Source organism: Apteryx rowi, unplaced genomic scaffold (assembly GCF_003343035.1).
Source record: "Apteryx rowi isolate R43461 unplaced genomic scaffold, aptRow1 scaffold_360, whole genome shotgun sequence".
NCBI classification, from domain to species: Eukaryota; Metazoa; Chordata; class Aves; order Apterygiformes; family Apterygidae; genus Apteryx; species Apteryx rowi.
Genome location: NW_020450086.1, coordinates 845229 through 872941, shown reverse-complemented (window position 1 = coordinate 872941; position 27713 = coordinate 845229). Strand labels below are relative to the sequence as shown.

At 37.3% G+C, this 27713-nt stretch overlaps 1 protein-coding gene across 4 annotated transcripts in view; it reads left to right on the top strand.

Moving 5' to 3' along the window:
- ANO3 (anoctamin 3) overlaps positions 1-27713 on the top strand; it is a 226587-nt gene that overhangs the window by 43978 nt on the left and 154896 nt on the right. The window contains exon 1 of one of the 4 annotated variants that reach the window (XM_026073104.1): positions 26338-26439. The exons of the other annotated variants lie outside the window; for them this stretch is intronic. Coding sequence (XP_025928889.1) covers positions 26394-26439 — 46 coding nt within the window. The 5' untranslated portion in view covers positions 26338-26393. Of the gene's footprint in view, positions 1-26337; positions 26440-27713 lie in introns of those variants that run through there. 4 annotated transcript variants of the gene reach the window in all.

The following is a 27713-nucleotide window of genomic DNA, read 5'->3' as shown; positions in this document are numbered from 1 at the left end:
ATTTATCAATTTAATCTTCTACTACATAAGTTTTCAATGCTAGAACAAAGCAGTTTCTCTATGTTTACCGTAAATTATATTTATGCATTCCTTTCCAGCCCCACAAATGCCATAATTGACCTTTAGGGGAACTGAAAGGCTCCTTATTTGTTAAAGCACAAGCTTGCACATCTGTTTTTGCTGTGTCAGCTGACAGCAGCTGTAACATTAAATACGTTCACAAACCTTCATTTTTTGCATTGRTGATGCTGTTTAAGATACAGTATCACATTAAGCTTCACTTTGTGTTTGCTGGATAAATAAAGGATGAACTCTTTTCAAATTAAATAACTTTTACTCTGATAGTACACTCATTAATTACCTGGGAATTTTAAAAGTTAATATCACTATGGTTCATTTTGCTAGGACAAATTTTCAGTCTTTCACACCAACTGAATAAATGTTGTGACTGACCTATAAATTAAAAAAAAAATTAATGGTCATCAGAGATTTACCAATAATTAAGACAACTACTACAACTATTTCATGTGTTTTCATTGTTTGGTGAGGAAAACAAAAGATCCTACGGTATAGTTTCTTCATTTTCAGAAGAAAGCCAACATATTCCTAAAAATACAATTTCAGATTTGTGAAGTAGGTTTTAAAACATTCTTCCTTGAGAACTCAAAGGCAGACATTGTTTTTCATACTGAAAAGTTTGAATTTATCTAGATTCTCTGTCATTCTGATCACTCTAATTTGTGGTACTTGGTCATTTCTAGGTATAAAATATGTCAATCTAGTAGGTATCTGGGTTGATTATTAATATAATCATTCTTCTTGGCAGCAACAAAATTAGCTTCATAATAATAGTTAGCTTTATGTTGAGCTTCTATTAAAATCAAAATAATAGCTGTTAGGTATTATTCTTTTGTAACCAATACTATTATCTCTATGATGTCATGATAACAGCTTAATGCCAAAGTTGTATAATAGAAATATAATGTAGAAATAAAAGTAATTTGATAAAAATATTCTTTTTCCATGTAATTATAGATTTAGACATGTTAAATCTCATTGCAACATTATGTCAGTACTAGAAAGACCAAATATGATCACTTGCAACTGTAGGATCAAAATTTTTTTGTGATCCTTTCCTAGTAATTATTTTTATTTTATTTCTTAACAGGATAAAAGATTTATTTTGAAGACTGATTTAGACTTTGTATTATAATTAGTTGAGGAAGAATGTATATGTCTCATTTACCCTAAATGTTCAGGTGTGTAGTGAAGACCAACTGTTAGTTTCAATGGAGAGTGTTTTAGTTGTGAAACAAATAGCTATAGCACTGTGATTACCAAGGCAGAGAGTCAATACGTGCTCACATGATGAAATTAAAGAATAATTTTTAAAAGCTTATGTTAAAAGAATCTTGTAAAATCAAAATGCCCAGAAGTTAAGAAATTCTGCTCTTAAAGTGGCGAAGATAAATTTTTCTCCTTGTGATATAAACTTTAATTGCCTATGGGGGAAAATTGTCTAAGCTCTGTAACTGAAGACTGCATCATAACAGTGTGCAGAAGATGCTAATTAAGGTTCTACTAAGTAGCGTTAACATTTCCATTCCCAGAACTTTGTGTATTGGCTTATGCAAGTACAATAAAGTTGTTCAAGTTTTTTTTAATTGAAGGCATGTAAACATGTATTAGTCAAGTTTTGTAGCATTTGTAGAATTTTTATCAGCTACCTGAAATACTGGGATCTCAGATATACCGTGAGAAAAGTAGGCTGTATATTAGGGATGTGCAACTGCACAAGCTGATTATAAAAGATAATTAAAAAGACTAACAAAGATATTTTTCTAAATTGTATCAAGACTTCAAGAGTACAGCTGCCTCTTGTGCTACTTCATTTGAACACCTTGATTCATTCATGATGGGAAAGTAACTCAGTAACTTGCACATTTTTGACTTTTTAATTTTAAACATGGTCAATGACCACACCAGGGGAGAGATGGTGTGTGGTTCCATAAAAAAAAAAAAAAAGTGAAATTATTTTTCTTTATTTTTCAGTTTCAGAAGTTCCTGGGACTCTAAGCCTTTAGCACTATTGTGTTAAAAGATTCTCATTCTTTCTCTCTCTCTGTCTCTTCATTTTTTTAAGTTAAAGTGATAAATATAATGGGAACTGCTGGAGCTATGTGATGAAATAGGATCATGCTGTCAGAGCCTAATGCCAAGAAGCAGGAGGGAGGGAAATAACRAGAAAATGAGCTGTGGGGAAATTCAGCACTTACAGTTTTCTCTTTTTTTCCTTATATTTTTATCTCTAGAGTTCCAGAGGGCCATTGAGTTTCCTGTTGATTTGCTCCTCTTTAATGTGGTCAGATGGTACTGTCACTAGAGGACATAAAAATAACTGTAGGTCTCACCAGTAGCAAAAACCTAGCAGAAACACAAGTTGAAGCTCAATTTTCAGAATCAGCAGTCAGATTAATCTACACTGCTTCTGGAATACGGAACTGAAAAATGAATGTTAGTAGAGCTCATGGCCAAAAAGGAAGAAATAAAAAGAACAAATGGACCATCAGCTCGCTCAAGACATACTGTAGCTTGTGTGCTGCACACAACAAAATCAAGCTATGTTTGCAGTCCAATTGACAACAGGATAGGAATTTTTTAAACCGGACTTAGTTAAAGTTAGTCAATAGGAAAAACAACTTTGTATAATACACTCAAAGATAGACCTGCTTTGAGATGTTAAAAACAGATTCTATGAGGCAACATATTATTGTCTATGATGGAAATTAGTATGTGAGGTCAAAGAAAAAGTGGTGCTCTTAATAACAACCTAATTTCAAAATCAACTTGACTTTTGGGGGCTTTTTCTAAGTATTCCAGGATGCTGATTTGCATTATGATCATAATGTTGTGGCTATTTATTTAGTAATTCATGAGAATAAGAGGCTGAAATGCCTTTTACAAATTGATTCTTTGATAGTTAAAATACTCTGGTTTTGAATCTTCAAAGAATCATATTAAGATGATAACACCGTTTCCTGGGGGGCAAGGGGGAACTGCTTGTCTGCAGCAAGGGCACTTTCCTGTTTAGCATGAATATTCTGTGAATGCTTTGTTTTCTGACTTCAGTCCTTCTCACATATATATATCTTTTAAAAAACAAAAATACTGAAGATATGAAAGCCATAATCATAAACTTCTATAGAGTCCATGCTCGTGCAGTTTCACCTCCTGAAAAGGACAGGGAAATTTCTCCTGAAGCCAAGTAAGTTGGACTAAGGCCTGTATTTCAGAAAGGTATCCAGCCTTGATTCAAATTACTCTCTCCTAATAGAAATCAAGGATTGGATGATTTACTAATTCGCTATTGTGTCAAACAAAGTTCACTGCAAGGATGGGGAGCATGAACTCTGATTAGATGGTAAGCAACATGATCTTTGAATGTTCAATGGTTATTTGACCACATGATTATGCCTTTTGGGCTCTGTTTCTCACAGGCTACAGTGCAAAACTTGCTTTTTGTAAAAATGAGGATGAAGATTGAGAGCGATGGGTAGTTTGTCTTTTTTATTTGCTGGTGGACTATTCTATAGATGTGTATGTCCTCAATCCTTAATACAAAATTTTAAAGCCTCAACATTATACTTCATTCACATGAATCTAGTTTGTCAAAAATATATAGATCTCTATAGTTAGAATTACAGTGGTTCCTTATCTCTGAATCTTTCCACCCAGTCTTCTGTTTCACTAAAGTACCTGACACAGTGATATATGAAGTGGCTTTTTTTTGTTTTGTTTTTTTTGTTTTGTTTTGTTTTTGTTTGTTAATCAGTGATATTTGTCCAGAGAAACTATAGCTTTTCCTTCCTGGTATCCTCTGTCTACATGTTCTGCATAGTTTTTCTTCTCTTACCTTTCAGCAATTAAGTCTGCTTTGGAAATCAGACAAATCTTGTAGTCTAATCTGAAGATGACAAAGATATTTTTGGGTATTCTGGAATTTGTTTATTCTGTGCTCCCTTTAATGAGAACTCTGCTCTTATTGCTAACTGGTGCTGCAGTGAGCCTCTGAGAGAAAATCATCTCTAAGACAGCATAATATTATTGCAGCCCTAATACCTTAGTAGCAATGCTTCCTGTGCTATAGCAGAGCTCGTTCTGCCAGTGTAGAGCTTGGGATCTTGGCGTCATATGCAAGGATGGCGGGACAGGCCAGGCTAACACAGCTTAGCCACAGAGCAGTGGAGGACTGAGATAAGGGACTTTTTTTCCTATCCTTTTGCACATACAAGAAATACCAGTGACAGAAAGATGTCATCTTCAGAGGTAGAATGGAAAGAAGCAGCAGTGTTTGCATTGCAAGAAGTTGTGCAAACCTCTTTTAGCTGAGAGAATTTTAGGCCGGGGGGAGGGGGGGGTTCAGACTCCCCAGGGAAGCCCTGGAGCTGTTCTGAACACATCACAGATGAGCTTACAGCTACCTTTGTCTCTCTTTTTCCCTAACTCATGCCTTCTGTCATACTTGTTACCCAAGATGTATCACAGAAGCAGGCTTTGTGCAGAAATCATGGCAAGGATGTCAGTTTGGTAGAACTGGGGAAGCAGTACTGGTTTTACTCTACTTCCTAACTATGAGTTCTGCAGGTGGTCTTCTCAGAAAATCTGTGTAATTGTCATAATCTAAATTTATTTTAATTCAGATTATTTAAACTTAAGAGGCGACATGAAATATATAATCCCATAAGATATTATGTTTCTAGGAGTCACTGAGGTTTCTTTGACAAATCTGGAATACACTCATACAGGAATATTCTAAGTTATGGCTACTATAAAATGTCATGTCATCTAGCTGTTGCAGCGTAAAAATGAAATGAGGGGCCTTATCTTTGTATTATGGGAAAAAGAGAATAAACATTCAGAGAAAGTAATCTTGTAATCTTTCACTGCAGCCTGTGAACATTGGAGTAAATCTGGTTTCTTTATTTTTTTTTTTCTCATTAAACTAATTGGATAAGGAGAAAAATATTCATTCAAGCTGTTAAAACTGTACTGAAACAAATAATGTGAGATCCCATATGTGCTTGCCTTCTGGTTATAAATAAACTCAGGGCTCCCTCTAGTGAGATTTCAAAATACAGTGTATGTTTTTTCTTTCACTGAGTTAAAAGTTCTAAAGTTAAATCAAAGATTTCAGTAGTACATCAAGCAAAAATAATTACAAAGCAACATAGGTAATTACTTTTAAATCATTTCAGAGGTGCAAAAATGGGGGACCAGTTCTTGTTATTCAGATGTGCTAGTACATGTTTATAAAAATTTTTAAAATGAAATATGGTATATAAATCTGTTGTCATTTGACTCACAAAGTGAGTTTTTGCCTGAGACAGAAAATTTCTTACTGCACATGGCTGTATGAATACACTGGTTTGGTTCTCTGTCATGAACTACTTCTGTAGAAAATTAACAAAGTAATTAACCTGGAGGTGCACTGAGTACAAATGCATCGGTACTGAGAGAGCCTTAGTGACTGACCTTCAGCAATAATCATCCGAATCTCCAGGAATGACAACTAAAAGTAATGAATGTCAAAAAGGGCCCTGCCAGCGGTGGGATTCCCTGGGAAGGTGTCCGTCCGTGTGCCCGTGCCTGGACAGATTTGTTGCTATGGTAGCATCTTCTGCTTCTAGAAAGCATTACTTCCAATTTGACATGTTTGACTATTATTCATTACAATACAGGAGTATAGCATTGTAACTATAGTTAGTGTTTGCTCTCAAACTGTAACTGTTAACACTTCATAATTTTCTCGCTGCCACTTTTTTTTTTCCTCCCTCACAAGGATTCTGGTAGTTTGATAGTCCTAGAGATAAAAATTTAAGTGTTTTCTACTGGCATATGAACACTGTCTCTAAAAGGAGTAGAACACAAGAAGGATGATCATTTTCAAAATCCCCTGGTTTCTGAAACATAGTTATGATTTACATTAACTAAAATATAGACCTTGAAAATATAGTGGATCAAATTCATTCTTGGTTAACGCTAGTAAGTTATATTGTAGCAAGATGCAAGTGGGTACAACTGGAGTAACTGAAGACATAAAAACTTTCATGTAATGCAATTTATTGTCTGTGGTGTTTAAACATTTTCAGTATCCAAAGTGTATTTGCTTGATTTTTTTACTTCAAGTCTTGTAAATCTCACCTTAGCAAGCCAATTTCACAGGCAGATTTGCTGATGTACTTTTTTTCTAATGTAAATCAAAGCCCCTTTCTCAGAGGGACACAAGCCAAAACTACTGATGGGTTGTTTCATCTAGTTGTTTCATATTCTTTAGACAACCAGTTAGATAACCTTTCTGCTGTCCTCTGCAGTTTCCTGTTACTTATGCCCCAATATTTAGTAACTGATTTTCAGTCTCTCTCTTTCACTCTTTCTTTTCTCTTTGACTTCCCAGACTATTTATGAGTTCCACGGTCCACATTCAATTTAGGAATCATAAGTAATTTTTTATGCTTTTTTGAAGTACAGTATCTCAATAATTTGAGCCTGTAAACTTGCCAGACCTGTTTTCTCATGAGTTTTCCATTATTTCCTGCTTCCAGCCATTAGCATGTGAAATGCCTTTCCTGTGATATTTTGGTGCTTCAAGGTCTGATTTCAGTAGGAATTTGAAGAAATGTTGACAACTGTGAATATGAAGAATGGTCAAGGAGTCCTTCAATGAGGTTAATTTTGGCTTTGTTTTGAGAAATGGGACAGGCGTTGGGGAAACCTCAGCTATTCAGTTGATATAAACAAACTCTATTTTAGGCCAAAATCAGTTCTGTTCCAAGYCGATTAGGGAGGAGTAGTATCCGGTCTGCCTAGATCTAGTCTTTTTTTTTCACTGTGTCAATGCCCAGAGAGCCTAAATAAAATCAGACACTTGCTGTAGTAGGAAAGGTTCATACATTTTATATGAGAAATAACCAGTGCTCCAAATTGCTTACAAGCTTAATATAATGCAGATAAGACTTAGGGGAAAGGAAAGTGGTACTCCATTCCAGTGGTATTTCCATTTTATAAGAAAACTGGTCCTATTCTAAAAAAGAATCAAAGGTTCATCCTCACAGCTCGGTAGCAGTATATATGGGCTAGCTCTGCATAGCACCGGGTTTCTTTACCTGAAGTAATAAAACTTTCCTAGGAGGAAGAGTATCTTTGTTTGGGTGCAGTCTCATGTCAGTACGTGTTTAAAAAGTCTACTGGACCACAGCAGGTTCATGTTTTGTAGCCTCAGAAATAGAAGAGTCGAGGTGCTSATTAACTGCATCTGACTTCGATGCCTCTTTCTGCTAATAGACATTCTCAAAACTGCTTCAGTTCTTATGCTGCCAACAGTTTGTAGCCCTAGCTTAGGGCTAAATCCAAACAAGCTGTTTGGATTTGGTTATTTCTATATTGTTGCTTCTAAATGCCCTGATTGTAGGGTTTGATCATGTTGGTATTTTCTAAGCATGTTTCTTCTGCTCAAAAATCTCAGTTCAGACTTTGTTACAGGAGTTGAGAGTTCAATTACAGCCAGTAAATACCATTCATCACAAAAACTGCTTAAAAAACATCTCTGGAGTGCACCTATGAAATGAAATGATGAAGTTTGGATTGACTGAGTGCTTGCGTGAAATAACTGTTCAAGAGAAGAGGAGGCATCAAGAGAGTCTGACTCTTTCTGTAAGTGTTTTTTTTTTCTTCTCCTTAATAAAAATGGTGTGTTAGGTTCTCTTCTATTCTCTCTTAGGTTAACTTCCCCTAGTTGGCTTCCAGAAGCTAGTCTGTGTTGACTGTGTTATCAACTGATGCTTTCAAAGAGCTGTTACAAGCTGACCTGATTTCTCTACTTCCCTAACGATAGCACACGTCTGCAGCATCAGCAGAGCCGTGTAGCTCAGCCACAGTGCTCTTTGACCCCAGTGCATGTCAAGGAAATGGAAATAATGATTCGTCCGGTAACAATTTCTGCTAGATCTTGTGCAGTACCAGATTCTCTCTTTTAGGGAGTTTTTGTTTGACTATCTGCAGCAAGACTTGGGCCCTCCTTTGTTCCCTGCATGGTCTGGAGATGTAAGTTTGAATCAACATTATTCAGGCTTCAGCATGTGGTGCCATATACGCTCTGTGGTTTTTTTCTTGCTCTGAGTATATTCTTGGAAGGACATGCATGGACTTCATGGCCTTATGATATTCTTTTCTTAGGAAGCAGGTGGCATGCAGAATGAACCTTGCCCTTTGAGCTGCTTGCTTTGTCTTAAGTTCATTTTTGAGGTAGTTTCTTGCGTGAGAGTTTGATATAAAATCTCCTTTAGTGGACATTTCCTGAAYGCTGTCAGCAAAGAACTCTCTGAAGAACTGGTGCAGACTGTGGAAAGCAACAATTGTACAAGGAATATTGGTCAGGACTTTACTGATTTCCTTCCAAAGGTCCCTACAAGGACTTTGACATTTAAAAGTTCATATTTCTGATTGGTGTTTGGGTGTCCTGTCCAAAGAATCTGTAGGAGCTGTGCTGCTGCAAGCTCTCTCTTTAATTCATTCAATAAGGAATAGAGAAGTCTCTATTGTTTAAATAGAAAACTTTAGAAGAATTTTGGTAAGATGATTTTTAGTCATTTTCTTTCATGCTGTAATGCTATCTGTTGGATAATGGAACCAACAGTATGTTTCTTAGGGATGTAGAAACATGGTAGAATGATTTGTGTGTATTTTTTGCAAGCTATTTTAATATTCCTAAAACAATAAAACATCTTTCAAGAGATGTCTGCACAAAACCCACTCTGTGTCCACACATTCAAGAAAGGACCCTTTGGATTGTTTTAGATAAAATGTTTCCTAGTGTTGAAACACTAGGTGCTTACTTCGTGTCAAAATGAGAATTAGAAAATACAAAAAGGTGATGTTATATTACTGTTGTTTATATATGGAGTAATGCCTTTCTATATTTTATGATGACTGAGATAATCATTTGGCTCCTGAGCATCCAAATTGATACATAGAGATGAAATTAAGTTATTTTCCTATTCTTTCTACATATGGTACCATGAGCAAAAATATTCTTGTAAATGAGCCAAATAGTCTATTAACCAAAGGTAGCAATTTTACCCATGGAAACACAAAAACACAGAGGATCTGATTCTTCCCATTAGCATCAGTGACGGTATAACCATTAATTCTAGTTAGTATTTTGATCTGCTGCCATCAATTTCATGACAGAAAGGTACTCTAAAGCTTTCCTTACATGTTTTCTGGCTAAATAAAACAAGATGCTAGTGAAATTCTGATCAGATAATCAGGCAATCAGCATTTTCTTTTCTTTCTTTCTTCAGAAAGAAATTTTCAAATCATCGAATTGTCTTCCTCCAATATTTAGAAGTCTTTCAGGAGCAGTATGGTTTCTTTCTTTGAGACAAATTGTGAAGTGTTTTTGTAAAGTTGACACTAAATGTTAAGTTATAGAAACTGTCCTATTGCAATGCCAAGCTATAAAGTATGGAACCTTTTCAATCTATCATGGTGAGAACAGATAGAAATAATAGATAATTTTGGCTGCAGTACCTGAAATAATCAAAAAGTCATGACCCAGAATCCTGAATTCTGTAATCCTGCAGTCGTATTTTCAATAGGAAGTAGATTAAAACTGCATTTTATTTCCATTCTGCCTTTGCTAGAGGTTCCCAGAATTGCTAACCAGCTTGCCTTTGAACATCTGATACACTTCTTAGTCATGCTAGGTCTAATCAGTACGGCTGGATTGATTCAGAATATTTCCTACAGAAATGTTCATAAAACAGTAGAATGCTCTTAGAGAAGTTTCCCTTTCACATGAGTCTTTAGAGATTATTTCTTTGAAAGGTGTATTTAAAAAAAAAAAAAAGCCTTTCAACTGCTTTTCTGTTTGTTTACATTTTGGCACTATGTAGAAAGCTTGTTTGTGTGGTGTTTCAAAAACCATCACCAGAAGTGCAAAAAATGACACTGCAATGTGTTAAGACTATTCGTCTGTGTAACCTGACCTCTCAGTCCTGCACTCTGCTTAGCAGATTTATTGTGCATTGTTTCCCTCCATAATGTTTCTCTGAAATTACTACTTTTCAAAGAATTATCTGTTATTTCTGGACGAGGAAAGCCTGAGTGCAGGAAAACTGTATCTGAAAATATCTATGCTGAGATAAAAATGAAATAAATAATTTTGGAAATTGGAAAACAGAGCATATATTACTTTTAGGAACTGCACAGAACAAGGTCTACTTAAATGACTGACTTAGCATCACAAATGGATGGTAAGGCAAAAGGGATATATTGTCCCGTACTGTAGATATTTGACTGCCTTCCTCATCACACTGAGTAAGACCACTATTTAGACAGTTGTTCACTGTTTGTTTAGACAGTTGTAAACCATGTAAATTATTAAGACAATTAATGTCCCATAATTAGTATTTAGACACCTAATATCCTTTTTTTTTTCTCCCACTCTGTCCTCCATTTACGATTCATCAATTTCTGCAATAAAATAAAAGGAAGACAAATCTGTGTTACTGTACCATCCTAATTTATCTCTAGAGCAGATCAGGCCTAAGAATTTCTGTGCTACCAGTAATGTTTGTTATCCAAATTCTGTATGATCCTTTCTTAGCTTAGCTCTGACAATAAATTTGTTACTTAGATGCTAGGTATAGCAGATGCTCAAGTAATTACATATAACCTTAGTGTAAACATTTGCCTTGACCCCAACTTTTCCTTATTGTCCTGCTCATAAATTAAGTCGGAGTATAGGAAATCTCATTTTATGAAAAATCATGTCTTTTTTTTATTGTTCTAATCTTTCAAAAAGCTTTAACCTTAATGCTGTCTTCACAAAGGAAGAAGCTGCTGGTCACTGGCTTTTTTTCTAGAGGTGGGAACACTGTGTTTTTCAAATATTTGGAGTATTTAGAAATATATATACACAGTAATAAAGTCTATAAGCAAATCTTACCTATCTTCTGTTTCCATATAAAATTTTGCTTTCATATCTGTCTTTGTAGGTATTTAGTTTCTTCTTTATACTTTCTAATATTTAATTTCATATAGTTTCCACATTCTGTATTTGTTTCATTTTTCACCTTTGTAGCTTACAATCTATGTATATTTGGAATACTCCTCTATTCCTTCGTGTTAAAGGATCATAAGGGATTTGCACGTGTTTACATGCCTGTGTGTTTAACCAATCTAGCTAGTAATTACAAACACCATTCAGGTAGTTTACATTTATTTCCCTCTCCAAATGTGTCTTTCTCTTTGTAGATGCTAACAGGAAAGATGGCATTTGAGATATCCAAGAGAGGTTTTTGCAAAGATATTCCACAAATCATTTAGAACTATATGGAAAAGGGAACTTAACCTCCTTTTAGACTTTGCTGGCCTTCTTAAAGCCACATAAGGCCTGTATCCACCTAAGTTTCTGCCCTRGTTTGCATTTCTATAAGCAGATATACTCAGATCACCCTGAGCCCTGGAGGCAGGCAGCCCCCTGCCTATTTCACTGTTGGAGCCTGGTGCTGTCAGCATGTTTACACAAAACTCAGCTGAATGTAACTCATACAGAGCACAGCTACTCAAGAAACTTTTTCAGGCTTTTAGCTTGTATGCAACAGCATACCRGCATTCCCACTTCAGCAGAGCAGCCAGGTAGGTCACTGGCCGTGGAAAGAAAAATGTAGAAGCTGTCATAGCTGTCTGTGACAGCAGGGGGACAACGCTGTGATCTTGAAAGATGCATTGAGTGCTAGTTTCAGAGCATATAGCTGAGTGTAAACCTTCCAAATTCCAGGTGTCTYCTATCTGCCAGATGTTTCCTTTTATCTTGCTGGAGTTATTTTAAGAGGTACTGCTTATATAAATTATTAAGTATTTATCATAGCAGCAATTTTCACCCAGCTGAAATCACAGATCATCAAATATTTTATCCTGTGGTCACATAAATATTTAATTGGTGTGAAATGGAATCAGGGAGAGCACAGATTTGAATTATTTCTTATACTTTCTAGGAGAACATTAATCATGAGATTTGTGGTTGTTCAGTGCTGGTAGATAGAGTGCCATTAATAACTAATGAGAAGGAGAGGAAAAGCTAGAACTAAATGCCTAAGTGGGGGATAGAGCCCAGACAGAGGGATCCAAGGCAAGGAAGGCATAGGAAGGAAACACCTGAGCTGCTTTGAAAATTTGGCTCTTAATATCTTTCTTTCCCTCAATCTACTGCTTGTTAAAATAGGTGTAACACTTAGCATTGCTGATCCCCAGAAGACAGAACTCATGGGTCATGGCTGGTTACACATTTTTTAAGTTAGTGTTCTTTGTAATTGCTTGTATTTTGATATATATCACTCTTGGTTGTGATTTCAGGTTTTGGCGGCTTCTGCTTTCAAAGGAAATAAAAGCTGAGATTTTTGCCTAGTGGTGTCTCTTTCAAAATGTGGAGTTGTAGATGAAACACAAAAATTAGCAACAATGAATGGTTCGATATTTTTTTGAATGAGACCAAATAAAGATATAGGAGCAGAGTTTCCTGTGAGGGTGGCATAGTTCCCATCAGCTCCTTCATTTTACAAGCAATAGTCTACTCCCAGCTCACCTGGGAATGGGAAAATCTGGTAGATGTTATTGTTATGTTTATTGTTATGTTTATTGGTTATACTTCATAGGCTCCTTCAAGATCTCTTACCGATTTTTGAGAAGAATAAATACATCTGTGTGTGTGAAATGCTTAGATGCTAGACTGATAAAGTTGTACAAGCATACAGACAGCTTGTGCTAATCCTGCAAAGAAGGAAGAGCAGTCAGCACTTCTCTGAGCAGGCCTTTTTCTTTTATCTACACAAATAAATAACTGAACTATCTGAAATAAATCCAAGGTACTCTGGGAAACTGCAGCATATTTACTCCTCCTGATGCCTCTTCTGAAATCTGCATCTCAGACAAAGCAGTGGCATAAAAATGGCAAGCGCCTCGTATTCAAACAGCTTGTTGCAGCTAGATATCAAAGAGCATTTTCTTCCCACCATACTTTATCATTGCTTTGCACATTTTATTTCTCCAGTACTGACAAAAGATTAAAAAGAAATGTCAGAATAAAGCTCAACTGTCCTAGCCTACATTCCTCACTTACCTCCCGTTCTCATCTGCTGTTCTTTTCTGTGAACATAGATCCCTTTTTGCAGTGTAAACAGTTTCTCCGTTGTGACTCCCTTCCTACAGAATGATCCATCAACACCAAGAYTAACTGATTTATATTATTACCACTCTCCTTGGCTTTTCCTGCCCCCAGCACATGTTGCCAGGGTGGTCCTCACAGTCCAGATACCCAATGTTTGTAGCACTAGGCATTGTCTTTATTTGTGTACATTCCTAACAGGATAGACACTTTGCAGAGAGCACACTGTGGTTTGTCTTTTGGGGGGGAGAGGGAAGAGAGCAGACACCAGAGCACTAGTTTTTAAAAGAACGGTGAAAAATTTTTAATTCCTTTCAAGTATTTCTGAAAATGCTAACTACAAAGTTACATTAATTCTTTTAGGTTTATTCTGGTTTTGTAATATTTTGTTCAGAATATGAGAAGATGTAAAGATTGTTTTTATGCACGAATGTTTTCTTTTATTTCCTTTTCCATTTAATTCTTTCATGAACCATCAACAACCTGCAAAATCTTTTTTCCAAGTCTTACTTTCACCTCATTTTTCATACAATTGACTGTCTGGGAGGGAAGTAAATATCCTGCAAACTACCAAGTTTAAAGTGTCAGCAGATCYTTAACGGGGTGGATTTCTTCTGCTTCTCGCTCTCCCTACTAGAGACACATTACATGTTCTTGCTATTGTTTATCATGCTACTGTCATTGTATTGTTATGATACTACCTTTATATCTCATATAAATTTGCCCCAGTAAAAAAAAAAATTCAGTTTGGAAATATCCAGAATTGAGCTCAATTCTAAAATGACAAGAAATTCTACATTATTATTTTCTTGAAGAATGAATGACTGAAAAGCAAATTTCTTCAGGATAAATAAATATCTGCTTATCATTAACATTTCTTTATAATGGTTATTTCTGATTCCATGAGATATAAATCCTAATAGACCATTAAATAAATTCAGATTAGTTTTATTTTGCTGCTATGCTTGGTTTTGTTTTATTTTTTAACCTTACCTCAGGAGAATAGGCTTTAATGTAAACTGTGTGGTACTAAGGTATCATAATTTCTGAAATAATCGATGTTTCACTGGAAAATGGACAGTCAGATTTATGTATTTAATTCTCAAAAAATCCATTTAGGTATTTAAAGTCACTATCAGTTTAATAACAAAGTCCTATTCAGGTGGAAAATAACCTGATGTTATCTAAAGTGGCCAGTGGATGTCACTGTAACAGTACAAATATGACTAAAAATGGACACGGGTCACTTTGAATAGAGATGTTAATGAATCAAAAAATAAGGCTCATGTTACTCAGTAAGCTGTCATGGCTGTGAATCATTAAAGTTGGGGATGAGAAAAAAATATGTGCAACTCATCTATTCCACCAGTTGCTGTGACGGGATTACTTTCCATGTCAGGTGTGAGGATCTTTGCTGCACAGCGCTAGATCCCCGGCACCCTGCTGCCCTGAGCCCTTTCGCCATCAGCTGGAAGCTGGCTGTGGCTGAARGGGCAGTTCTGGCAGCCTCCTCCCTCTAGCTCCAGCATCGTTGTGCCACTGGAAGCGTTTTGGCAGCCAGTCATATGATTGGAACCATTTTTCATTCGGAAGCAAAATTCACATTTGAAAACAATGGCATCAGATACTGTTACGAACTATATTCCGGAAATACTGGACAACAGATTTGTGTTTGTCTGTTAGGATCCAGTGGACTAAAAAGCAGAATCAATGTGGGGTACCAGGTTAGGATAGTTTCTTGACATCTTTTTTGCTGCCTTTTGTCAATCAACTACTAATTGCAAAACTCATGGCTTTCATTGCTGCTACAATGAGAGTTAGTGTAAACAGAATAAGTGCTTAGAATTATGCCAAGTATCTCATWTTTTTTTTTCCCTAGATTCCATAGCATAACTTAAAGAATAATATATTTAGAGATTGAGAGCTGGCAAAGAGCGGTGAGAAAAAAATGTAATGATTTGCTCTGAAGATTGCTGTCCCACTGTCTCCTTTCCCCACTTCCAACTGCCTTTCCCAGAAGAACCTTAAATCCCTAAGCAATCCCCTGCTGTACTCTATAGTTCAGTATTTTAAAACTTTCTGTGTTGGTGTAGGTGTTTTCTGGAAAAAGTAGTGAGAGATACTTACATGTGTGTGTTCATATAACTATACCTGCACATAAACACCTACGCAGACTTCGACTTCGTGACAGTTCGCAGATGGAGCCTGAGCTACCCGAGCCGTATCGGGTTGTCAGAACCCTCCGGGTTCCCCGAGGCTGTTCTTCAGTGTCCAGCATTTATTGACTAGGGATTTTGCAGCCAGAAAGTTTCCCAGGTAAAATTCTTAGCTGATGTTGAATTAAGCTGTGTTTGACTTGTAAAACCATTAACAGCAGAGACATGGGAACACACGGCACTTTGCATTTGGGATAATAGTTGTTTAAAACTAAAACTATGCTAATGATGTGAACTACCTTTCATAAAATGTTCCTTTTGAATATTCCTTTAGTGCTCATGGTACCTCACCATAAGCACCTCACCATTTTTTCTTCTTAGGTTCCAGTATGTCTTGCTTCAGTCACATCAGTTTGTATCTCTTAACTGAGCTAGAAAATTAGGTTTTGTCAGCGATTTTCCTTAAGTAGTTAAAAATATGATGCTGCTTTTTGGAAACCTAAAATAGATGGTAAAATGTCTGAATCTTTTCTGATCTATTGGCTTTTCTGAAGTATTTGGGCTATGTTTGCCAGGTTATCCTCCTTTCCTTTGCATGCAGACTGTGTTGGGGATTCTTGAGCTTTCTGCTTAGAGTATTTGGGRGAACTGAATCAAGTGTCACAATGAATGCTTGTAACTGAGCTAATGTAGTTTCACAGAAATATGATTTCTTTACACTTCTAAAAGTGTAAAAGAAAGAATACTTCAATATTCATATTTTCAAAAACAAATAAGATGTTATTAAAGCTCTCTGTGCCCATCACAAAGCTATCAAGCACTTCTGCAGTTGCCAGTATGTGCTTTTGAGATAAACAGTGAAACAAGAAGTGTGTGGCAGAAAGACTGAGGTGACTTGGCGGTTTCATGCTGAGGAACTGCACCACTTGGATTTGGGCAATGACAAGCTATAGAAGTACTATAAATCTCTTGTTTTCAATTYGTAGAGGGAAATGACATCTATCGATTTCAAGTTCAAAACTGTTGGGTAGATTTCTAAAGTAAGAAGTTAAAATGAGTGTGTCAAAATAACTTTCAGACTTTGCCTTGGGTTTGTTGAGCCTCTGACAAATATTTTTATGACCTTGGGAGTTTATCTGTTTTGTATAGTTCTTTATGATGCTGAAATGAGATACAATACTGTTGATCAGCTCATATTACTTCTGCAGCAGTGTTTCGGAGCAGTAATGCTCAGGAACGATGCTTGCTTATAAGGACCACTACCAACTGTTGAACTCAAATGAACAAGCTGTTGAGACATACCATTTTAAAGCCTGTGAAATCAAACTGCTACATATGAGCAAGTAGGTACATACTGATTTTTTCTTCTTTTTGTGATAACTGTGAAAATAGAACTGATTACTCATGCCTCTTCATACACTACCAAAGATATGTTTCTTAAGAAATAAAATGCATGCAAATAAATTGAGATATCAAAACTGCTAGTCTCTTACAGATAAGCTTTTTAAAAAAGTTTTTAATTTACATGAATACATTTTCAGAGTAACTGTCATGAATAATTTACAAAAACAATGAAGTACTGTATGATTAATCAGTGTRATTTAATACTAATAAAATAATCATGAATATTTGCCTTACAAAAACATTGGATTTTTAATGGCTAGATTCTGGCTAAATGATGGCTAAAGATTTTTAATGGCTAGAATCTAACCTAATACAAAAAATAAAAAGTAGACTCAGGAAGCTGTATCTGTGCACACACAATTATTTGCTTAATTTAAGACCACTTTATGAAGAACAATATATGCAATTTCACAGTGTGCAATTTCACTTTGAAAATAATCAGCCTATTTCAGGTTGTTCAAAACCAGGTACTGAATAGCTGTTAAAAGGCTTTCATGTGAAATAAATTTAAAAATGTATTCTGGAAAAATTGTGTCCCTAAATTGTCCTACTAATTTAAAGGTAAATAATCAGTTATATTTAAATCAAGGATATTATATACAGTGCTTCCAGCTTTCTGTTAATTCAGGTCTGCAGGCTACTATAAACAAATGGAGCCAGTAGCATGAAGCAAGCCTGAAAACTTGAACTGAATTTAAACGGATGATAGATTCAGTTATTCAGTAACTCAATTTATATGCATCATTTTAGTACTGTCATTTGTGTTATTAAGTGAAATGAAGATAGTTCAAAGTTCCTAAAGAAATAAAGGTAAAAGTTTCATGGCCTTTCATCCAGTCTTGAGCTCCAAACTCCTTAGGCACTCTTAGACTTCTTCCTCTCCCCCACTCCTCCACCAGAAACTCTAAAACTATATTGCGAAAACTTCCTAATAAGCTTAGTAATCCAAATGGTGCAAGTAGATTTGGGAAGAAGCATCCCTCATCCTTATTTGTTTGCTGCAGTCAGAGGGAAGGCAGAAGCTGCTCCTTGCAAGGGGGCTCCTGGCGTAGCTGGTCACTTTACCCACCCACAGGTGTCCAGGTGAATTCCTTTCCTACCTCGCATCGAGTAGTTCCTATAGGTATTCCTTCATCTGCTCATCCCACACTGAAATGATATGAAAGTATGCCATGTTTCTTGCATAGCTGTCTTGTAAGGAAAAAGCAAGAAGAAGGGAGGTACAATTTGCTTTGACTAAATTTGGCTTACAGTTTGCTTTGTCTGAAGAAAGAAATGTTAAAACTGCTCTGTGCCCATCTGTCCACTGTAAAAACAAAAAGAGAAATGCCATTTTTCTCTCAGAAAAAAACAAAAACTATTTTATCCCTTACATTGACATTTGCACACTTCCACAAGTTCTCCAAATACCATTTAAAAGAAGATGAAAAAAAGAGAAAGTTGACTTGGAAATGCCTTCTTCAGAGAACACCTTTATTCCACTTYCATAGCTTAGAAAATTATACCTAAAGGTGTATGAAGTTGTCTGAATTTTGGTATTATGTTTCTGCAGCCACACACAAGTCATTTTTTCAATGCATGACATCTCTTAAATATAAAAGATTCAAGATTAGAAAACTGAAGAAATATAATATTTCCTGAAACTGAAAGGAAAAATTTAAATTGGAGGGGGGGAGGGCAAAAAGACTTACTGAAGATAAGTCATGTTTTTACAGATTTGAATAGACTATCTGCGTATGCATAGGAACAAGGTCAAATCTAGATATCTATTAAAATACAGCCTTGGAAGCATTTACAACTTATTTGACTCAAGTCTTTTTAGCTAACATGTAGTCTAGGACAGTGCCATTAAATTAGTATGGTGTTTGTAGATTAGAAAAGTAATCCTCTCCCATCACCCTCTTGCTGATGTTTAATTTTTTTCCTGGTGCCATTCACTAATGCCTTCTTTTGACTGTCTGGGTTGTAAATTCATTAAGACAGTATTAAAATGCTGAAAACATTTTTTCTTTCATGACTCCTAAAACAGAAATACATAAACTTTTTTCTAATTTGAAATTTTCAGCCAGGTGACAAATCATGACAAATTAAAGGAATTTGTGATCATAAATACATTATGTTTGAAAAATCATACGCAACATTTCTGTCAAAGGTTTTGTGAATAGAAGACTCAATTGTGGAACAAAGCACTGAAATGGCTCAGTAATGAAAAGAAAAACAGCCAATAGTTTAAAAAAAGAAGCCCACATTATTGCACCTGGATTGGATGCTAGATTTCATAGGTTTAAGGACACCAAAAGATATCAACATTATAAAAAGCATCTGCAGTATTGCTTATTTTCTTGTTACGTAATGGTGTAGATCTTTCCCAGGTCAGAATATAAGCTCTCTAGGTGAGATAGCACCATAGTACTTTCCATACAAAACATTGTTTAGAGCATTAATACCAGGAGGCAGGAGTCCCATGGGACAGACAAGCCAGGCAAGTTCTGCAGCGGTAGAATCCAGAAGTCTGTAGGATGGAGAACCCACCCCAGTATGCTTCCTTCAAAATGATGGAGAGGTGATTGATGCATTGTAAGTACGYGTGGGGGCCTGCAGCTCACATGTTTGGCGTGGATCCACTCTCAGATGCTGCTATCAGAGAAAGTACAGATACATTCCCTAGTTCTAGCAGCAGAGCTGGAATTAGGACATAGCACCTATTTTAGGATTGTGCAACTAGGAAAGCATCTAGTCATGTAGCAGGAAATAAGACCTCTAGCTGCATGTGGGTATGATAATGAAGAAGAAAATTTCTGTGAAGATGCTAATTGAAACATTCTGTTATGATTTTGTTGATGATGTTGCAAAGAAGAAATAGCATCTTTGAAGAAATACTCAGTAGTTTCTTTTGCTTTGGAAAATGGCAGGTTGGCTGACAAGGAATGCAGGCATGCTGTGAGATAAATTTAAAAGTAAAATTACCATATCTGAACCCTAGTCTGATCAATTCAGTTTTATACAGTTTGGAAAGGAAAAGCCTGCTGCTGCTATGCAGTGATATGATGTTACTGGGCTAGCTGCTGCCAAGAGCAAATACTGATGTTTTGGTTGAAATATTTTATTGTCTGTATTCCTGTAATGCCTGGGACTTTTAGTTGTGGACTGGGACTTTGCTGCCTTGAGTTCTGTAAAGAAATGCATAGCAGGCAAGACTGCCTCCCATGAATGAACCGTATCAAGGAACTTCACTTTTCCCACATGTGCAAGGTACCATGTCAAACCCATGTACTGTTGCTGTACGGTTTCTATCTTGATGGCATAGAAATAGCCAAATGGCATGCAAATAGAGACTTTACATATTTAAAAAGTAGCTGGCTATGCTTATAGAACATGTTCATTCCTCCTAATTTTTCCTGTTCTTCCTGATCCTTTTAATAGCTTATAAGGGCTCTTGTCTTGACTTTTGTAGGAGTGAACAGGTACAAAATTATAGTTGGGAAGAAGAGCAGGTACATGGCCAAAGAAAACACAACTAATAAGAAATAACAAGTACTAAAAAGAACTAGCTTGAAGCTTGTTGAAAGACTTGGCTGTCAGAAATCCACTAAGCAGCAATAGAGGGCTGACCTCTAAGCTAAGGAGCTCATCAGCCAAAAAACAGTGGTAAATATAGGAACAAATGCCTAAATAAGAAGTCCTTTTCCTTGCTGTGAATTTAGACTTACTACCTAAGGACTATGTCAATATCTTGTTTCTGAAAATTTCAGTTTCTGCTGCTGTCACTCTCAACTCCTACCCTGAGCGTGGTATTAAAGAAAAGATGCACTGATTTGCAAAATAGATCTAAACAGTGGAAACATAAATTAAACAATATATAATTATTGTTGATGCTGTTAGTGATTTTTTAGTCTCTTTTTTTTTTTCTTTTCTTCACTTGACTATTCAAAAACAGAATTACATTGCAGCACTTTGGTAGCTGGTACTGCTGAGTTAGATGACAGTGATCTCTCTTGCTGTTTGATTCAGATAAAATGTGCGATAAAAAACCTGAGATGTAGTATAATAGAACAGAAAAATATGACTATGCAGAAGTTGCCTATGTGGGAAATTTGGATAGGCTCATATGTTGTACGCTGCTACTACCATTCTCTTTTACCTCTTCCCCTGTTTCTTTACACTAGTGCTTTCTTTATAACTTGTTTGTATTGTTATGGAAGTATTTTTTAGCAAACCTACATCTCACCATCTTTTCACTTCTGTAAAGGCCTGCTCCGAATATTCTAGTGTTCCATGTTCAAGATACTGAACTCTTTAGACTTACGTTTTGGCATTTTCACTAAAATATTTTAGAACAAAATCAATTCTCTTTGCTAAGGGAAATTAAATTGTGCTAAACATATTAACTGTAAATTTCTTTCAGTTTCTCATTTAAGCTAGATAATATGGCCAAAATTGGAAAAGTAACTCTATTCAGGGAAATGCTTCATATGTAAATATGACTCTGTAGAGCACAAGCTTAAAAATAAGTATGCAATTAGAATGAACTCCAGAATCAAGGCCCAAATCCTTTACATCAGACAGAAAACACAGATAGACCTTGTGGATATAAGAAAGATATATCTACCCAGATAGAAAAGGTCTCTTAAAATACTATAGAAATGAAATATGCATGTAATTCAGTGAGATTTTAAGGGTCAGTGTCTTAGCAACACAAAGTAAAATCTTTATAGAAATGTTCTACTTTTTAATTCATCTGCTACACACTTTAGCTTGCTCCTAGCTTGCTTTCCAGATCTTCTCCATAATAACTGACAGCTTTGCCAATCTAATGAAGGACATCCGCATCTGGTTAGTTTCTATGGCAAAATTTGTATTGTTTTCAGTAAGATCAGAAATTTGCAAATAATTTTAGCTTTCTGCTAAAGAAAATTGGCAAATATTGACCAAGATGAATTTTGCAATGCTGAGCTTTAAAAAAAGTACAGAACTACTACAGAGCTACTCTCCCTAAAAGAGATCATCTTGCTATTTTAAGGTTAATAAATGATAAGCTGCATAAGTGTGCATGAAAGTCCTCCATTGCAGAAATGATAAAAAAGTATTATACAGCTTCATAGTTTGTTTCGATAATAATTCAAAATTGTGCATATTCCTCCTGATTTGAATTATTCTGGTTTCAACTTCCGTGCATTTTTTTTAATTATTACCTTTTATTACGACCTTTGGAGGTCGTCTAATCATAACTTGACATAGCTTGGTGAAGCCCAATATTGGGAACTTTCAAGGATAGATATTTCATACTTCTGTGGGTAACCTGTTCTGATGGTGCATTATCAATGCCATAAAAATGTTTTTTCTTAATGTCCAATCCGAACCTCACACACCATAGGATGTGGCTATTGCCACTAATCACATCATTTAGCACTAAGAGGAGTTTGGCACTGTCATCTTTATAACTGATTGTCAAGTAGTTGTAGGCTGCTAGAGCTCTTTGGCTTATTTTTCAGATTAAATAAGCCCAGTTCCTTCAATTTCTCCTGACAATTTACGTACTGTAGGACACTGACCCTGGCAGCCCTTTTCTGGACCTTCCTCAGTTTTTTAACACTTTTCTTGAATTGAGAGGGTATGGGGCAAAGCCAGACAGAGTATTGCAAGGTGCAGCCACAGTAGTGCCAAGTAGAGGTGGGTAATTACTCTTTTATCTGCTGGCTACATTTTTCCTAAGGTTTGCTTTATTTCTGATGAGAGTGTACAGTTGGCTGGTATTCAAGCTGGTGCTTACCATAACCTTCAGGTCTTTGTCAGCAGGGCTGCTGCTCAGCCTGAATTGATGTATGGGGTTATTCCCAGGGCAGAATTTTGCACTTGTTGAATTTCATGAGTAAGTTGGAGTAAGTTTGGAGTAAGTTTGGTTTACTTTCTGGGCAACAGTTAACAGCTGGCTATAATTAATTTTTTAGATGGCTACATTTCTTAAGAAATAATTGGTATACGTCAGTTATCACAGGGTAATTAACAGTTTTAATTTCAGATGACTTCATGACAAGCATTATGGAAGTACCAAGTTTAATTTAAAACATCTCTCTCTCCCAGCCTGTTTTCCTAGCTAAATAACGCCCTGAGCATTAGAAAGTAAATCTGGGGACTCAGTCCTGCTGTTCCTTTCAGGTAAAATTTCTACAGAACCCAAAAAACACAGATATGCATAGAGCTAAACATGTAATGATGAAGTGAGACCATAGAAGCAACTCTTATTTTCTAATCTGCCCTGACAAAGACTCTACTGTGTGAAAAAGCATGTCTGCAAATCTGTCTATATAACACAGTTAATCTTAATGTCAAAACAGAGTAACTCAAACATATGAGAAAATTCAGGATGATGTGTGGGTACTTTAACCTTGAGCTTTTGAGTCATGATTTTGGTTCTGGTGGTTTATCAAGATACAAGGTTTAAGTTAAATTCTGTCTGATCCTGATCTGTTCACTAAGTCCAGAGTTTTGATCTGTTTTAGAAATGGTTTATAAAATGTTATACTGAGGAATAAATTGAACCTTAGCTTAATATAACTAGAGATAGAGTATTCATTACATACTGAGTGTGAGGGTAGGTTTTTATTTCAATTTATTACAAGCTTAAGAGCTAACTTAGCTTGTGCATGTGAAGCTTAAGAATGTACGCATTTCCTACATTTCTTAGCCACCAATTCATAGTTGTTCTCTGTTGTCTGCACTCTAAAAATACTATAAAATTGGATGGATCTCTCTTTAGTTACCAAGGAATTATTGTTCCAGTTTCTCATATTATCATATTTAAACATTATCAAGCTTATTCAGTTGATAGTGTCAAGGACTTAATTTAAACCATCTTTGTGGAGATTTTCTTCTTGTTGCAGACCTTACCCTCAGCTGTCATATCTGCAGTCTCAGGCATGTGTGCGATCTACTGCTAAAAATAGAGCTTTATTATTAAGAAACATGTAGAAAATAACTCTTTTCTGTCCTGAGGTTCTGCTGGGTTTCTGAGCACTACCTTAGCCTGACTTTCTCTCCCCATTGTTCTGTGTAGGAATGGGGTCAGATAAATCTGTTTGAATTCATGAGTTCCATAACTCCCAGTATGGGAATGTGGAACAACAATCAGACAGATGGCCCTCGGAGTACCAGACAGCTGACAGCCTCTCTGCTGAGGGTGCCTGAGATAGCCTCTATTAGGCTGTAATTTTGCTTATCTGCACCACTTTTCCTCACCATTTTGTAGGGTATTATCATATGTGAGCAGGTAACTGGCCTCTTCCTGTTGCCCTCTGGTAAGGAAGGGAGCAGAATATATGCTGCTCTTCTTCTGGGGACAGACCTTGCTCCTTTGCCTGCAAATCAGAGGTTTCAGCCAAAGTCTCTTGGAGAAGTAAGACTGGATGTTCGGCAGGGCCTAGAACCTTACAAAGGGGTACACCAGTACAATGAAGAACATATTTGCTGCTTGCAGACTACATATAATTATCATCTACTAAGTTCATACTATTGTACTGCATTTTATACTTGTGCTCTTTTCCTTAGAGACTCTTAGCTGGATATAGATTTCAGTTTTAATCCCTACTTACCCATTCTAAAGTCTTCATTAAAGCTTGAAAGTAAAGATTCTTCATTAACAAGAAAGACTTGATTCTTCCTCGTCCTTTGGCCTGTTCTTGTTTTTCCAGCATTTGTTGATCAATGAGAGCCAGCCTGACTGGTCTCCACTTGCTTTATTCTGCTGTGCAACAACGGATACAGGGCTGTCTCTCAGCAGGAAAGAGCTGTTCCCAGCAGCTCTGGAGGCAGTTTGCCTGAGATTGCAGGAGTGCAGAGGAATGCCTCATCTATTATGTGCAGTATGCAGAAAGCCACCAGAGACTGACAAATGAGTAGRATAATGTCTCCACAGCACCATAGCTTCTGCACCTTTTCTAAAATTAACTGACAACAAGCCTTTTGCAAATGTTCCAAACAGAAACAAAATTTGGTCAGCTATCCTGAGGAGGTAAGAAGGATTTCTTTTTTTTTCTTGAATTATAACAGTTGGATCTGTCAGCTGCATGTTATATAACAGTGATGTCTGATATACTCTAGAAGAAGTGTTGGAGAATAGCTCCCTGGTAAGAATGAAATCTTTATTTTATCTTTTTACCTCTAAGAGCCCTTGTGTGGATGTATGGGTTTATATATAGCTTTTTAGTATGTTCTCATAGTGGGAAAACATCCTTATACTAAAAAAATACATGCATCCATCATGATAGTTTAACTGAAYCGATATAGACAAAGTAGTACAACTTTATGGTAGACCAAAGTAGTACAACTTTATAGTATAGACCAGCCTGTAGTCAGGGGCAGCAATCATGTAATTTTTTAAGCAGATGGTATACTGCAAACCCCAGGCAACTATGGCAAAGTTTAAGATTTGCTTTACTATCAGAAGAGGAAATCTCTATTACATCTTCTAACATACAASGGGAGCCATGAACTTTAGGGGAATGAAACAAATTTGCCATAAACTTCATAGGTTACAATCGGTAAGTTAATTAACTTCAGTTTAGTAAATAATTTGTGTATCCCTAAATAGAGAAGAAGAGATAGGCTAGAAACCACTAGATACAGGGTGGAATATTTGACTGAGCATCAGATGGACTGTGAATTTGGGAGAATTAGAAAACAGACTGCTGGGGCAGAAAAAATAAAAACATAACATTCAATGCAAGTTGAATGATAGTATGTTGAATTTTACTCACTATGGCAGAATTCAGAGAGAATAACAGGAGTGAGGGAGACAGCGGAAGAAATTAAAGTGTATAGTTTTAAATATTTTATTATCGTGAATGATCCTCTTGGCATGCACTGTAGAGAAAAGTCACATTAGAACATAACGAAAATAAAATGGGCCATTCAGGCCTGGAATGTGCACTTTAGTGTCTTTTTTGTATAACCTATCACCAGTAGGATTAAAACTGTAAGTTTTTAAACATCTATGGAAACAATAGCAGTGACACAAATAAGTGTATAGTGGGAAGAGGAGGAAAAAGTGGCTCAAGTACGAACTTATAATGTACACATGTAAAGAAACAGTATTAATTTGTAAAGGAGGTGCAATTTGTACTCATCGTTCCTTACCTCCCCCGTTAAAACCCGATTTCTCTGCAAGAGCAAGGGTTTCCAGAGAGCGAGCAGGGAGGGAAGGTAGCTCGCTCTGGGGGTCGGGGAGCTGCGAGGCGGAGCCCTAACGGGCGCCTCCTCGCACACCGCTCGCTGATGGCGGGGGCCCAGGCTCGCCTGCTCACGGGGATCCGAGGGCCAGACACCGCAGCCATCGGCTTGCGCTCTGAAGGGACAGTCGGGACTGGGGAAAGTGACTGAATTTGTCTTGGTTCGGGGAAAACCAACCTTCCCCCCCCCCCCGGGCGGTTTTGGGCGCTGCCCCGGCCGCTCTCGGGGCTGCTCAGGCGCCGGGCGGGGTGGGGCGGGGCCAGGCCGCTGCCGACGGTTGCCGAGGCAACGGCGGGGGCGGGGCCGGTCGGCGCCGCTCGGCTYCCGCCCCTCGCTGCCGCCGCTGCCGCCGGGTGGGAGCTGGCGGGCTGCGGCGCGGCACCATGGTTCACCACTCGGGCTCCATCCAGTCCTTCCGGCAGCAGAAAGGTCAGTGCGCGCCGTCGTCTCCCCCCGGCGCGGCGCTGCGCTGCGCTGCGGGGCGGCGGCGGCTGCGGCGGGAAGCGCTGCGGCGGCGTAGGCGCTCGCGCGTTCCGCGGTGTGCCGAAATTTGCATGGTGTTGTGGAGGGGTTTGGCTGCTGTTCTGAATATTTACCCTGCGGCGCAAAGGGCCGTGGCCGCGGGTCGGGGCCGGCGGCGGCGTGCGGTTTGAACGTTGGCCGTTACGGGCGCCGCGCCCTGCCTGACAACGGCGCTCGCGCCGCGCCGGAGCCGGAGCCGTGCGGGGCGTCCCGCGGCCCCGCGCGTCCCACCGCCTCTGCGCCGCGGAGAAAGTTTCCCTCCCGGTGAAACGGTGCTTCCCGCTTTTTCTCGGCTGTCGTACACGTCACTTGTCCGGTTGCCGTACGCGTGATGTTGACAGGTGCTGTAACTCCGTRGAGCTTGCTGCTGCCGCCGTTTTTTTGGTTTCGTCTTGTTCTAATAGTCTTCGTAGCGTGCTATTATCTGAATACACGTCTTGGAGAAGAAGAAGGGCCGTATTTATTTGTGGGCTCTAGTGTTAAAAGTGAAAATACTTCTTTGAGTAGTAGTAGACAGTTCAGTCTTTGTTTGCAAATAAAAAGAGCTTTGTTGGGCAACAAATATGAAGGTTAAATTTTCAGCAGTGGTTACAATCACTGTAAAATCTTTACTGTGTCTGTGATAGAAAGAAAAGGTAACTTTCTCAAGGCACTTCGATTTTCTTTTCCTGATCCAGAAACTCATATTTTTATTACAGCTTTTTTGTTTGTTTGTTTAATGCTACCTTAACTGATAAGATGAAATCCTCATTTCTCTTGTTACCAGTATCCCTTTGCACTGTTTCCTTTCATAGCCAACAAACTTTTTTTTTCTTAGAGTTCAGTATGTCATGAACTATGATTTAATATGGTGTGCTTCATGCATAAATTATGGATTTACTTATTGGATTTCACCTTGTTCAGGTTCTGCTGTTTGAATGGTTAGTGAAAACTAAATAATTTAAAGCACTTACTCCATTCTGGTAGTTCCACAACGGATTTAATTCCTTGCTGTAGAGATATTGCATTTGATGCCTGTCTTATGTGCAGTAATGAGCAGTGCTGTTACAAATTGTGAAATGCCTAGTTCAGTCATGTTCAAAGTTAATTAAATTGTACAATAATTTTTCTTTTCTTCTTCAAATATAAGAAATGTGTTTATAAAAGCATCAAGTGACTTGGAGTCACAGCATTTATCCTTA